At 32.8% G+C, this 15,561-nt stretch overlaps 3 protein-coding genes across 3 annotated transcripts; all 3 read left to right on the top strand.

Moving 5' to 3' along the window:
• The first annotated feature begins 1,441 nt into the window (after nucleotides 1-1,441).
• LOC133819897 (phloretin 4'-O-glucosyltransferase-like) lies at nucleotides 1,442-3,057 on the top strand. The gene has a single exon (XM_062253275.1). The coding sequence runs from the start codon at nucleotides 1,506-1,508 to the stop codon at nucleotides 2,961-2,963; it is 1,458 nt and encodes a 485-aa protein (XP_062109259.1). The 5' UTR covers nucleotides 1,442-1,505; the 3' UTR covers nucleotides 2,964-3,057.
• A 9,276-nt stretch (nucleotides 3,058-12,333) lies between these two features.
• On the top strand, nucleotides 12,334-14,132 carry LOC133819896 (phloretin 4'-O-glucosyltransferase-like). Its single transcript, XM_062253274.1, has one exon. The coding sequence runs from the start codon at nucleotides 12,549-12,551 to the stop codon at nucleotides 13,995-13,997; it is 1,449 nt and encodes a 482-aa protein (XP_062109258.1). The 5' UTR covers nucleotides 12,334-12,548; the 3' UTR covers nucleotides 13,998-14,132.
• A 413-nt stretch (nucleotides 14,133-14,545) lies between these two features.
• On the top strand, nucleotides 14,546-15,331 carry LOC133815719 (uncharacterized). The gene is made up of 2 exons (XM_062248529.1): nucleotides 14,546-14,809; nucleotides 14,897-15,331. Exons 1-2 carry the CDS (start codon nucleotides 14,546-14,548, stop codon nucleotides 15,329-15,331), a joined length of 699 nt encoding a protein of 232 aa, XP_062104513.1.
• The last annotated feature ends 230 nt before the right edge of the window (nucleotides 15,332-15,561 follow it).

The raw sequence follows: 15,561 nt of genomic DNA, 5'->3' as shown, positions 1-15,561 counted from the left end.
CAAAATAAATAACTACAATATACTAAATTAGCTGAAAATATTATATACTGCTGCTTGCATGGTGGAGTTATAGTACTGTGTTTTTTTTTTTTTTTTTTTTTTCTACATGCACGTGCATAGACTAAGTTGTATAAGCTTAGAAAAGTCTGTTGATCAAAGAAGAAAACGACAACCTTTGACCAATCTCTGTCTTAGGAAACGTGATGTGAATTTCCTCTTACATTTGAATGATTGTGACAAATAGGCTATCCCTTTATCTTTATGGATTTGTATGTAGTAATAGTATGACTCTACTAAGACCCCAAAAGGGTTATGGTGTTTGCAACACGACAAACTTTGATAAAACGACAATAGTTAGTATAAATAAACGACAAGATTGCAGGAAGCGATAACAGTTGAAAGAAACGACAAAAGTTGAGAAAAACGACATTATTTGGAAGAAACGACAAAAGTTGGAAAACTAAGGAGGATGATCTAGAAGACGACAAAAATAATACGAATATACCTCTTAATTAATACGATTTTTTTGCAAAATTATAGTTTTAATAATTCTTTACAAAATAACCTCTCATAATTTAGAGAGCTAGTCAAAAATTTAGATAGGTGGTCAAAAAATTTAGATGACTGATCAAATTTTAGACAAACTATTTTGCAAAAAAATATCAAAAATAGACCAAAATGCAAATTTACTTAAAAAAAATATGTAATTTTCACCAATTTCTCATATTTAATATATTTTTAGTATAAGTTCCATATTGGTTGGTTTCCATTTTGAATTTAAAATAAAAAATTATATTTTAATTTGACGAAAAAAATCTAATATTGTAAAAAGAATTCTTTTTTCTCATTTAATATTTTCAAATTATAATTTACAAAATACACAAAAACATCATGCTTTGATTGTTTTTTTCCTACAACAAAGATTTAATATTTTTAAATTATAATTTATCAAACACACAATAAATTAATGCTTCAATGATTTTATTCTTAAAACACAGCTAAAACTAATTGTTGAATAAATTATAGCTTTACTAAACTAGCATGTTGTGTGGTCTAAAGATTTGCAATGTACTAGTTCACTATAACGTGACCTTATTAGCACGTGACGTGATGAATAGCTTATGAAGTGAATTCATAAACTCTCTTATTCTAATAACTATATATTGATGAGCATTGGTGACAAAGCCTTAATTGATATATCGAGGGTGTTACAACAAATTTTTTTAATAAAGATTATACTAACACATATGCAATATTGGGAAATTCTCTGGTACATCCGAGTTTTGGGTGTACTAATTTTTTTTTAATATATATATATATATATGAGTATATTATAATTATTTAGAGCATTAAATATTTTTAAGAAATTAAATAATTTATATCCTACTTTGTCAAACGTCACCATTCTTTCCTTAAATACCAGAGACATTTACTTTGTTCACTCACCAACGCCGCCCACTGCTTTCAATTCTTGATCAAACGACATCGTTCGTCTTTTCAATACAATGGATAGGCCGCGCTTCATGGTCATGACATACCCAGCTCAAGGCCACATAAACCCAGCTCTACAATTTGCAAAGCGTCTCGCCAGCATCGGCGCCGACGTCACCTTCGTCGTACCCCTCTCCGCCTACCGCCGTATGGCAAAGGGCTCGGGGTCGGAACCGGAACCGGAACCTCTTACACCGTACGGATCGGCCATAACTTTTGCACCGTATTCTGTAGACGGATACGACGACGGGTTCAAGCGCGGAGGCGACATGAAACACTACTCGTCGGAGGTGAAGCGTTGCGGCTCTCAATCCATAACCGATCTCGTCGCTTCGGGGAAAAACGACGGCCGACCCTACTGTTGCTTTGTCTACACGCTTCTCCTCCCCTGGGCAGGGAACTCCGCCGCCGAGCTCGGACTCCCGTCGGTTATGTTGTGGATTCAACCGGCCACGGTTTTCGATGTGTACTATTTGTACTTCAATGGTTATGCGGATATTATTAAGGAGACCATGAGCAAACGACAATCTCCTACGAAAACGACACTTCCGGGGCTGTCGTTGGAGTTCGGCCGACGAGATTTACCGTCGTTTATGGACGCCGAGGATGCTTATTCCTTCATTCTCCCACTATTCGAAGAACAGTTCGATATGATTTCGAAGCAAAATCACCAAAAATCAATACTTGTCAACACTTTCGATGAGTTGGAAGTTGAAGCTTTGAGAGCGGTTAGTGATCTGAATCTGATCGGAATCGGGCCTCTAATTCCGTCGGCTTTTTCCGATGAGAATGACCCGTCCGACAAGTCTTTCGGCTGCGATATTTTCCACGGGTCCGAAGGCAACAAGTACATCGATTGGCTGAACTCGATGCCCAAAACGACAGTGGTATACGTGTCGTTTGGGAGTATATTGGATTGGTCAAAGCAACAAATGGAGGAAATCGCCAAAGGGTTGCTATCTTATGGCCGTCCATTCTTGTGGGTCATAAGGGAGAAGCGTGACAAAGTGGAAAACGACAAAGATTGTGATGACGATAACGATGAGTTGGTGAGCTGCAGAGAAGAGTTGGAAAAGCTTGGAATGATAGTGCCATGGTGTTCTCAGATGGAGGTTTTGAGTAACAAGTCAATCGGGTGTTTTGTGACTCACTGTGGCTGGAACTCGACGTTGGAGAGCTTGGCTTCTGGTGTTCCAATGGTGGCGTTTCCGAAATGGTCCGATCAAGGGACGAATGCCAAGCTCATAGAAGAAGAGTGGAAAATTGGGGTGAGAGTGAAGCCCAACGAGGATGAACTTGTTGAGAGTGAAGAGATTAGGAGGTGTTTGGAGTTGGTTATGGGGAAGGAAAACGAAGAGTTGAGAAGGAATGGAAAGAAATGGAAGGATTTGGCTAAGGGAGCTGTGAAAGAAGGAGGTTCTTCTGATAAAAATCTTAAGTCTTTTGTGGCACAAATGAATCATATATCTTAATTATTTGATTAAAAACATAGTATTTGTCGTTATTACTTTCTTGATATAATTCTCACACTTTAAATCGATTATAATAGTAAAGTTTTGAAATTTAGTTAACTGTATTTCATAAGTAAATTATTTCTCATCTTCTCTGTTATTATCATTTATACATTTTTTTTCTGAGTTATATTGTTTCTAATGGATATCTTAAATATATATATATATATAAATTTATGAGTTGTACATAGTCATATGCTACATCTGTATGAGCTTAAAAAATGTCTGTTGAATATATATAAATATATTTATAGTGTGTTTCTTGTATAGGAGTATTACTGTTCACCATGATGCAGGGGTATTTTTTATTTTCGGCATTTAGAGAAAATATAAACTAATTTTTTTAAATAAGAGCATACATAAGAGTTATATTAAGCATCCTGCTAATTTTCAAGAATTTTTAAATAATTTACAATGCCGAAATCAGAGTTGAAATATTTTGTTTTATACGCATATAAAAAAAATCAAGCACGATTTCATAATTTTAGTTTCGCAACTGTAAATTATTTAGAATTTCTTGAAAATTGGCGGGATGTCTATTATAATTATAGTGTACGTCATTATACAAAAAAAATTGAGTTATAATTTCTCCAAGTAATTAAAATAAAAAATGTTCCTATAGTTAGAGGCAAAAATAATGACCCTCTGTAAATTTTTTTATATATATTTATATAGTATGAATCTACAAATTCTCTCCCCTAACTATTGAGTCCAGAACTCAAAAGGGTTTTGGTGTTTGCAACACAAAGTTAGATCTAAATTATAGGAACCGATTACAATGCATTTACTTTTTTGATACCATCAGTGTATTATTTTTCTATTTCCAGTATCTGGATAAATATAATCTCAAATTTTTTTATATGATGGTGTACAATGTAGCTATCTAGAACATCCTACAAATTTTCAAGAAATTATGAATAAATTATGGTACCGAAAAAATAGTTCAAACAACTTGTTGCACGCATGCTTATTTTTTTTTTATACACTTGTAAAAATCAACTGTTTGAACCTTATTTTTAGTAGTGTATATTATTCGGAATATCTTAAAAATTTGCAAGGTGTCTTAAATAAGGTTATTAATTATTTATAGTATCTTACAAATTTTCATAAAATTTTGAATATTTTACAATACCGAAAATAAGGTTTAAACATGTTACTTTTAACGCACATAAAAAAATTAATCACGTGTGCAATAATCTATTTTGAACTTAGTTTTCCATACTATAAATTATTTAAAATTTTCTAAAATTTTATAAAACTAGGTATAAAATACGTGCAATGCACGTTATATTTCGGAGAAGCAAAATATAGAACATGATGCCTCCATTTGGTGCCTTGTTATATGCACGTACAAGGCACGTGCTATAGCATTATAAAATCATCATCATTATAAAATTATCATAATCATATATAAAATCCAACGAAATCTTCAATAATTTTGGGCACGATCGAAATTCTACTTCTGTTTGACAATATCATAAGTCGTCTGAAATCGTTCACTGGGACATACTTTCTCCATGTCAGTGAAGAATTGAATCAGGTCATTCTTCAATGGATTTTCATTACTAAACACCTCTGCCTCCTTCTGAGTTATATATAACACATATAATTAATTATTATCTTGTTAAAAATATATAAACAATTAAATAAAAACAAGAAATTGTGGCGAGGATTGTTTTACCATCTTAGTTATCGAAAAGTCGATTTCAGTGTGGAACCTATCCCAAACCTGAAAAGTAAAAGAAAAAAAAACATCAACACTTAAAAAATAAAAAATCAAATAATTTTTCTTTTTCTTTTTCTTTTAAGATAATTGGAACATATATATATACCCTGTCACAGAATTGAGTTTTACAAATATCAATCAATGAATGATTTTCTAGATGTAAATGCGCTGCAACTTTCTCCACACGAGCAAATATTATCTGAAGATATCTTTTGTATTGTTCTAGCTCTGTCCATTGTATCACAATTTCAATCATGAACTCTTCGCCGTACATATCTTCCAATGAAGGAATCACCTACACCAACACACAAACTTAATAATATCATGTTTTTAATAAAGAATCTATATGATTTCATTTTTATTCTAGTTAAAAAAAAACCTATGAATTAAGTCACGGAGCTTACATAGTTTGAAATCCTTTGTGTCAAAATGCTCTCATATTTATCATAAAACTCACGAATTACATAATGCCAAAAACCATGTATGTCTTTCGTACAAAAAACGTTGTAAACAGCTCTGTATAACATGGAAATGGGTAATATGTTAAAATATAATTAACGCAATCTATTATTAATATATGTTTAAACTTTGAAAATCAAAAGAGAATATTATATTTACATATATATATATACTTACGTGTATGCATTTATTCTGTCCTCCATATTCCATTCGTCTCTAACATCTTCATCAAGTTTCATATGTATTTTACGAATCGATGCATTCACAACCACCATTGTATCTCTTATAATTTTCTTAACCACTTCTTCACGATTGTTTCTTCTAGTCTCTTCGTCATCAGCAGTAGTAATTATCAACAACTTGGCCATACTTCTTGATTTTGATGACTTGAGTACTTCTTGCTAATCACCAAATATATATATATGAAAACAAAATCAGGGAAATTTTTTATGGTTGTGTACTCTTGAAAGGATGTGTACTTCTGAAGTGTTGTATTGTTTAATTTTTTTAACATTAATTATTTGATTGTGTTTTTTGGGAATAGAAGCAATTGTTCAGTTGGGATGACTTATCTAAATTTAACATTTTTTTTAACATATTCGGTTAAATTCATAACAAATTTTGTTAAAATATACCAAAATCCATTAAATACTAAACTCTGTTAGATAACCACTTATATAATAACTAAGATACTCTAAATAACTATAATATACAACATCAAAACAAAATTCGTAGAAAATATTATATACTGCTACTTGCTTGGTGGAGTTATACTACTGTATCTTTTTTTCTACATGCACGTGCATAGACTAAGTTGTATAAGCTTAGAAAAGTCTGTTGAGCAAAGAAGAAAACGACAACCTTTGACCAATCTCTGTCTTAGGAAACGTGATGTGAATTTCCTCTTACATTTGAATGATTGTAACAAATAGGCAATCCCTTTATCTTTAAGGATATGTATGTAGTAATAGTATGACTCTACTAAGACCCCAAAAGGGTTATGGTGTTTGCAACACGAAAAACTTTGATAAAACGACAGTAGTCAGTATAAATAAACGACAAAATTGCAGGAAACGATAACAGTTGAAAGAAACAACAAAAGTTGAGAAAAACGACAAAAATAATATGATTATACCTCGTAATTAACAATTTTTGCCAAAAAAAAAAAACAAAATTATAGTTATGTTAATACTATTTTGTATCATGTATTGTACAAAAGATTAGACTCTCTATTTTATTAAAATAACAACTATAATCCAATATTTTGTAAAATAGAATAAAATAATATCAAAAACTTGATTTTGGTCAAACTTCTTTTGAATATGACCAAAATATCCTCATGTTTTTTTGGCAGAGGAGATCAGCACGACAGCTTTATCTAGTTCGATTGGGGCAGCTGTTGAGGCTCTTAGGCCCGGTCGATGCAACTTTTGGCCAGTGATAGGAATAAGTGGAGAGCTTTTTCAGGTAGCAGAGGCATGGGCGAGCCCTGTTCGACCACGTCTCTTCAACTTCTCCTTCTTTTTTTTTGAACAGATCTGAGCCAACGAGTGAGGCTATATCTGACGTTGGGTGAGGCTGGACACTCGTCAGTCTTTTGAGCGAGTTCTTCGACTTGCTAAAGATGAGCACATCTCTTACAAGGTTTCTTCAGTATAGAGAGAGGATAATAAATACAAAGATAAAGTGAGAGCTAATTTCAGTTCTCTATTTCTTTTCAATTTTTTATTTTTGTTGATACCTGATTTTGGATATGATTTTAAATTGTATATGAATATAAGTTTTTGTTCACCCAATCAGCCTTGAGATCTATTGTAATAGTCTCTGGTTTTAAAGTTTTTGATAAAAATTGTTGTAGTGATACTTGAATCTGGATTTGAATGATGAACTTGAACATGTTAATGAGTTTGTTCTTGAGTTTAGATTAAAAAATCTTGGTTATGTGTGAAAAATTTAGATTTTGATGTTGTAATGTTATTAATAATTTAATTTTTGGTTATAATGTTTAGGTTTTTTAATATAAATTTGATTTTTTGTTTATTGAAATTATTTGAATGAATTTAAATATGTTTTCAATAATTATTTTTATTATTAAAATATATTTTCTTATTTTTATTGTTTTTAATTAATTGATTTATTAAAGTAGGGGTATTTTGGTCATATTTAAAAAGTGTAATTAAAATTAGGTTAAGATATTATTTTGTTCCATTTTGCAAAGCATAGGATCCGAATTTTCATTTAACAAAATAAAGAGTCCGATCGGTAACTTTTACATAACACAGAGTTCAAAATGATATTTACTCTTTATTATTCATTTTTTTTTCGTATATGTGTTTGGTTGTTTTGGTATATATTTAATGGGTCATTTGGCAAAATGACTTATTTTTTAAAGTCATTTTGCACTCTAGCTTAGTTTTAATAATTCTTTGAAAAATAACCTCTCATAATTTAGACAGCTAGTAAAAAATTTAGACAGGTGGTTGAAAAATTCAGACAGCCGGTTGAAAATTTTAGACAGTTAGTCGAAAAATTTAGACAACTAGTCGAATTTTAGATGTATGTCATTTTGCAAAAAAATATCAAAAATAGGTCAAAGTACAAAATCACTTAAAAAAAATTTGGCAATTTTCACCAATTTCTCATATTTAATATATTTTTAGTATAAGTTCCATATAGGTTGGTTTCCATTTTGAATTTAAAATAAAAAATTATATTTTAATTTGACGAAAAAAATCTAATATTGTAAAAAGAATTCTTTTTTCCCATTTAATATTTTCAAATTATAATTTACAAAATACACAAAAACATCATGCTTTGATTGTTTTTTCCCTACAACAAAGATTTAATGTTTTTAAATTATAATTTATCAAACACACAAGAAATTTAATGCTTCAATGATTTTTTTCTTACAACACAGTTAAAACTAATTGTTGAATAAATTATAGCTTTACTAAACTAGCATGTTGTGTGGTCTAAAGATTTGCAGTGTACTAGTTAACTATAACGTGACCTTATTAGCACGTGACGTGATGAATAGCTTATGAAGTGAATTCATACACTCTCTTATTCTAATAACTATAAATCGATGAGCATCGGTGACAAAGCCATAATTGATATATAGAGGGTCTAACAACAAATTTTTTTAATAAAGATTATCCTAACACATATGTAATATAGGGAAATTCTCAGGTACATCCCGAGTTTTGGGTGTATCGGTACACCTTCTCTCAATTTTTGTATAATTTTTTTATGACCTTGTATATTATAATTATTTAAAATATTATATAAATTTTTAAATTTTTTTAAATAATTTAAGACATTGAAATCAATATTTAAATAATTTATTACAATTTTACTTTTTTTTTTTTTTTATACGCGTGTTTGGCACAACTTTCCAAAAACACTTTTATGTAGTATTTAGTTACAAAAGCTCTTGTAAGAACTATTTGGACTTAAAAATGATAATTGCTTATTACTGTTTAAGTCATTTTTAGAGAAGCTAACGGGAGATGTTTCTTGAAAAAGTACTTCTACAAAAGCTAAAAGTTAAAAGCCAAGTCTTGCCTATATAGTAGTGTGTTTTTTGTACTTATCACATTTATAATATTAATTAATTCAAATTTCATTAATTCTTTTCTTGCACATAATTTTTCATTAAAATTCGTTTACTTCTTGCTTTTGACGCACAACACCTTAAATTTAGTAAGTATTAATAGCTTTATTAACATGAAGAATTAAGTATATCTTCTTAAATGATTCAATATAACATTTGAGTGTTTAATATAAGAGTGGCTACTTATCATCTTAATGTGTCTAACATCACTTGAAATATCTATAATACTTATTAAATTAAAATACGTGAGTCCCACCGATATTGAATTGCACCAACTATAAAATGTCACTTTTTTGTGATGTTGGACACCACTTGTACTCTTAGCAATAATTTTAATAAGTAATGATTTGTGCACCAAAAATATGTCATTGCTTTTTAAAATAGTGAGTTTCAATTTTGATAAATGATATTAGTTAGACTAAACTGCCACCTCAATGTAAGTAATATTTGGATTACTCAATTTTAATAGTGTTGTTATTTGGCACCTTAAGGTGCCCAATACCACAAGAGGTGACACCCTATATAATTGATTAGCGATACTCCATAATAATTATTAAATTAAAATATGTAGGACTCGATATTAGCCACCTCGTGGTATTGGGTGCCAGTAGTGTGATAGAAGACCTACAGGTCATGAACTTCTTTTCCCGGAGAAGAAGCAATGACGATATTTGAGGAATAAGCATCAGCTAACTCTATACCAGCAGTCGCATCAATACAAAGAAATCAAGCGTTATCTGGAATGATTGAGCGTAAAGCGTCCGTAGATGGATTTTAAAGTGCGCCGTCAAATCCCAAGGCTCAACCCTAGACAGGTCGTGGAAACTAGCAAGTTGGAGCGACCAATCAGACGGGATTACGACATATATATGCCGTGACACTGCATATATACCTCCAACCCAACTTCAATTAATACCCCATTTAAGTGTGTGTGAGCAGTGCCACGATATATATGTTGTGCACTGTTCACACGACAAAAACTTTTATATATATATCATATATATTTTAAAATATATATTTATATCCTATATATATAAACATATGGGTATTATTTGGGTTTATATTTTATGTTGAGTTTTTTAAATTATAAATACACATGTAATTTAATTTTCTAAATAAAATTTCAAATACTTCATAATTAGTTTTTTATATAATTTATTTTAATTTGTGTATGAAAATTCTTACTCTATACTGTAAGAAAATAAAATTAACATTGAAATTGATTAAAGGTACAAACAATAATTAAAATATAACAAACTTACATTCTAATATTAAAAAATAATATTATAATAAAAAATATATTTTTTGGTGTTGTGGTTGGAATGGAAAAAAAATATAATCTTAAAATTCCTTAATTTTAGTAATGATGCAACTCCAAATACGATGTTATGGGTAGGGGATTACCTTTTGTCAATTCATATTTTAATATAAAAAAAAATATGTTGTTCCTAATTTCCTATCTCTTCCATGTCCCACCAATTATTTTAAGATACATCATTTATTTATAGTGTTAATATAGTTAAAAAAAAAATTGTAAATAAATAAATGATATGTCTTAAAATAATTAATGAGACATGGATCGACAAGAAATTAGGGACATCAATTTTTTTTTCTTTTAATATACCTACTTGGTTGGTGGAGTTTTTGCATACTACCTAGTAGAACATATAGGAGCTTAACTAATTAAACATGTCCCACTGCACCACATGCATGCATGTGCATAGACCAAGTCTAAAGTACATTGGATGAGTAGAAAACGACATCACCCTGACTGACTCTGACTTTGGAAACGTGAGGAGTTTGTCTCTTTTCTTTATATTTGCTTTTGGGGCCAATTTTTTTTTTGCCGAGTATCTCAGAATTTTATAGGAGTTTGTTTCTTTTTTATATTTGCTTTTGATTTGTAATTATTGGTTGTATGAATCAGTTGGAAAGTTGTTGGTGATGTGAGTATAAAAAATATGGGAAAAAAAGTAATTCATTGTCCAAAAATATGTATCTTGATCGTAAACTTAATATAAATTTGAGAAATATTTATAATTTTGGTAACGTAAACATTGTGCTTCCGCTAAGTGATTTATATATTATGTTGAGTAAGACGTAACAATAACCACGTATATAAAACTTATATATATTTTGTAGTTGTTTTATAAGATTTTTTAAAGTTTTTTCCATGGAGATGTTCATTTATTCCCCAACAATCCTAACTCTCTCCTCATCAATCATAAATATATATGCATATATATATATATCATTTTCAACAACATATGCGAAAAATTTAAACAACATTCATAAAAACAAATTATAAAAATACACACAAAACCTTATTTTGAACTAACGCAAGGCCACCAGCACGTGCGAAGAGCTCTGTTAGCCACTGTTAGCGAAGAACTCGACCCACCGTAATGGAGAAGTTGAGCTACTGTTTCTAGCCTTGTGCCTATGCTCTACGCCTTGTCGCCGCCAACCCAGGAGAATGAAAGAGATAGACATATTTTACAACCAGTAGAAATGACTAATTCATGGAGAATATCCAAAAGCAGAATCAACATATATCTAATGCCCAATCAAAAATACATAAACAAATAATAGATATAATAAGAAAGGGAGATTCAGAGTTAGAGTCGACTTGACAGTTGGGTGGAGTATAAAATCGATTGGGTCCACTAAGTTAGAGTTGCATTCTTGAGGTTACAGCAGCCATGCTGACAATGATTGAGATGGGAAGACAAAGATAGTCTTTTAAAGTGAGAAGGAAAGACATGCATGGATGATGGAAGGGAGGGAGGAAGAGAGACAAATGATTGCTTTTTTTTTTTTAAGCAATTGATTGATAAAGAGTAATAGACCCCACCAAAAAAAAAATCTAACCAGTTACAGGTTTTTAAGGGTAGTGTGGTATTTTAACAAAATTTTTCAAAATAAATTAATCTGATTGCTGACAATCTTTATAGCTAAATCTATTGGTTAAAAATCTAGGACGGATTTAGTTCCTCAAAAGCAAATGAGGGACTAAAAAATTACCCATAATAATAACAATAAAAGAAATTGTTGAAAATTTGATTTTTTTTTTAAGAAAATAGGGTGAAATTGAAATATTTTTTTTAAGTGGTTATGTACTCTCGACTAGTTTTAATAGTTTTTTGCAAAATGATTTTTGTCTAAAATTCGACCGGTTATTTAAAATTTTCGACTAACCGTTTAAATTATGAGAGATCATTTTGCATAAAATTATTAAAACTAAACTAGAGTGCAAAATGACTTTAAAAAATAGACTATTTTGCCAAATGACTATTTTTTAATTGATTTTGGTCTACTTTTAATAATTTTTTGTAAAATAATTTCAGTCTAAAATTTAATTAGCTGTCTAAATATTTTGGCTAAATTTTGAGAGATCATTTTATTAAAAAAAAAAAAAAAAATTCAAACTAGCCCCGAATATAAAATAACTTAAAAAAAAATAAAACATTTTGACAAGACACACTAATAATAATATAAAGCAAGTGTACAAAATCAATTAAAAAAAATAGATTCCATCTTTAAAAAAATTTCTCATCTATTATTGAACTTATTATATGTACAACTAGAAATATTATAATATATAATTTAAAAGACAAGTTGGGTAAAGTTTATGCATACACAATGCATAATAACCTTCCATAGCAGTAGTAAAGTTAAGGTTGAATGGCAAAACGACATCGTCTTTCCTAAGAAATATAACCCCACGCGCCGCCGCCGCCTCTGAACAATGGATCGGCCGCGCTTCATGGTGATGACATACCCAGCTCAGGGCCAGATAAACCCATCTCTGCAATTCGCCAAGCGTCTCGCCACCGTCGGCGCCGACGTCACCTTCGTCCTACCTCTCTCCGCCTACAGCCGCATGTCAAAGTGTTCGGAACCGGTTACACAGAACGGGTCGGCCATGAGTTTTGCACCGTTTTCCATAGATGGATATGACGACGGGTTCAAGCGCGGAGGCGACATGAATCACTACAGGTCGGAGATGAGGCGTTGCGGGTCTCAAACCATAACCGATCTCGTCGTTTCGGGGCAAAACGACGGCCGACCGTACTGTTGCTTTGTCTACACACTCCTCCTCACGTGGGCAGGGAGCGCCGCCGCCGAGCTCGGAATCCCATCTGTTCTGTTGTGGATTCAACCGGCCACGGTTTTCGATGTGTACTATTTTTTCTTCAATGGTTATGCGGATATTATAAAGGAGACCATGAGCAAACGACAATCTCCTACGAAAACGACACTTCCGGGGTTGTCGTTGGAGTTCGGACGACGTGAGTTACCGTCGTTTATGGACGTTGAAGACGCTTATTCCTTCTTTCTACCACAGTTTGAAGAACAGTTCGAGATGGTTTCGAAGCAAAATCACCAGAGATCAGTACTCGTCAACACTTTCGATGAGTTAGAAGCTGAAGCTTTGAGAGCGGTTAGTGATCTGAATTTGATCGGAATCGGGCCTCTAATTCCGTCAGCTTTTTCCGACGAGAACGATCCTTCCGATAAGTCGTTCGGCGGAGATATTTTCCGCGGGTCCGAAGACAACAAAGGGACTAGTATTTTCCAGTGGCTGAACTCGAAGCCCAAAACGACAGTGGTTTACGTGTCGTTTGGGAGTATTCTAGATTTGTCGAAACAACAAATGGAGGAAATCGCTAAAGGGTTATTATCTTTTGGCCGAACTTTCTTGTGGGTCATAAGGGAGAAGAGTGAGAAAGTGGAAAACCACAAAGATTGTGATGACGATAACGATGAGTTGGTGAGTTGCAGAGAAGAGTTGGAAAAGCTTGGAATGATAGTGCCATGGTGTTCTCAAATGGAGGTTTTGAGTAACGAGTCAATCGGGTGTTTTGTGACTCACTGTGGCTGGAACTCGACGTTGGAGAGCTTGGCTTCCGGTGTTCCAATGGTGGCTTTTCCGAGATGGTCCGATCAAGGGACTAATGCAAAGCTCATAGAAGAAGAGTGGAAAATTGGGGTGAGAGTGAAGCCCAACGAGGATGAAATCGTCGACAGTGAAGAGATTAGGAGGTGTTTGGAGCTGGTTATGGGGAAGGAAAATGAAGAAATGAGAAGGAATGGAAAGAAATGGAAGGAGTTGGCTAAAGGAGCTGTGAAAGAAGGTGGTTCTTCTGATAAAAATCTCAAGTCTTTTGTTGCAGAAATGAATAATTATATATAGTAACTTATTATTTAAAAGCAATTTATCTTAATTTAAAAGCACAATATTTGTGGTCATTATTCCTCTCTAAATTATATCACTTGTAACGATTTAATCGATTCTCCAATTTTCAGATTTATAATTGTTTATTATTAAGTAATTTATTTAAACTTAAAACAAAATATGCTCTTTTTGTTTTTTCTGAGTTATTATGTGAAAACTGTTGAGAAATAAAAATTTTAGAATTGATATTTGTGTTACTGACGGATGAGGTGTCAAGAATATTCCAAATTCTGTTAGCATAGTTTTCTGTGCTAAATATCCTTGTGGTCCCCCATGAATTACAATGTAATGATTATGAATATTGTTAGGATTTTATACCTTTTTCTATGAATCTGTAATGGCTTACTGCCAGCTGTAATGGCCTTAACGGCTCTTTGAATGTAATTACCATACTCTATAAATTGAATGACTCAGTCTCATTAATAGCAGAGCTGAGATTTTATCAATACATCCCTTCATATTCATTTTTCTTCTCTTGGTATCAGAGCAAGAAAGGTACACGCCCAATGGCCTCCCCGCCGAATCCAAAGGATGGAGCCTCTGCTCAAGAAGCAAGCTCAACTGCAGAAAACCCTGCTGCTCAAATCCCTTCACTCACCCAAAATGAAGCCTCTGCATCTCAGCTCCCAAATGATTATCCTCAACACTTTAGCACCCTCAACCAGCCCTTTTCTGTCAAGTTGGACCGTTACAACTACACCCTGTGGAAAACCATGGTATCCACCATTGTAAGAGGTCATAGACTAGAAGGTTATCTTACTGGTGCTAAAGTCTGTCCACTTGAATTTTTGCCTGCAGGTCCCGATGGAGTTGTTTAGGTTAATCCTGACTTTGAACACTGGCTGATCAATGATCAGCTTCTCATGGGCTGGTTGTACAGCTCCATGACAGAAGCTATTGCAACAGAGGTGATGGGTTTAGCCACAGCAGCAGGGTTGTGGCAAGCTCTGGAGAATCTCTATGGAGCTTATTCCCGAGCAAGAATGGATGATCTGCGCACCTACATTCAAACCACAAGGAAGGGAAACTTGTCTATGACAGAATATTTGAGACAGAAAAAGAACTGGGCAGATACTTTGGCTCTGGCTGGAGACCCTTATCCTGAAGCTCACCTGGTGGCCAATGTCTTATCAGGTCTTGATGCTGAATATATTTCAATTGTTGTCCAGATTGAAGCCCGATCTAAAACCACCTGGCAGGAGTTGCAAGACATTTTGCTGAGTTTTGATAGCAAGATTGAAAGATTGCAGACATTAACCTGCAACAACTCCTCAAGCAAACATGGCTGCTAAAAACACGAATCCTGGGCGAGGACGCAGTACTTACACCAACACTGGAAGTGGCCATCGTTTTACTGGCCACAGAGGAGGCCCAAATGGAGGTAGATCTCATGGAAGGGGTCGTATTGGTGGTGGCTCGAGACCTACTTGCCAAATCTGTGGCAAGTATGGTCACTCAGCTGCTGTCTATTACAGTAAGTATGATAAAAGTCACATGGGAGGAGATTCTAGTGGAACTCAGC

This window comes from Humulus lupulus, chromosome 2 (assembly GCF_963169125.1).
Source record: "Humulus lupulus chromosome 2, drHumLupu1.1, whole genome shotgun sequence".
Taxonomy (NCBI): Eukaryota; Viridiplantae; Streptophyta; class Magnoliopsida; order Rosales; family Cannabaceae; genus Humulus; species Humulus lupulus.
This window is presented reverse-complemented; position numbering and strand designations above follow the sequence as displayed.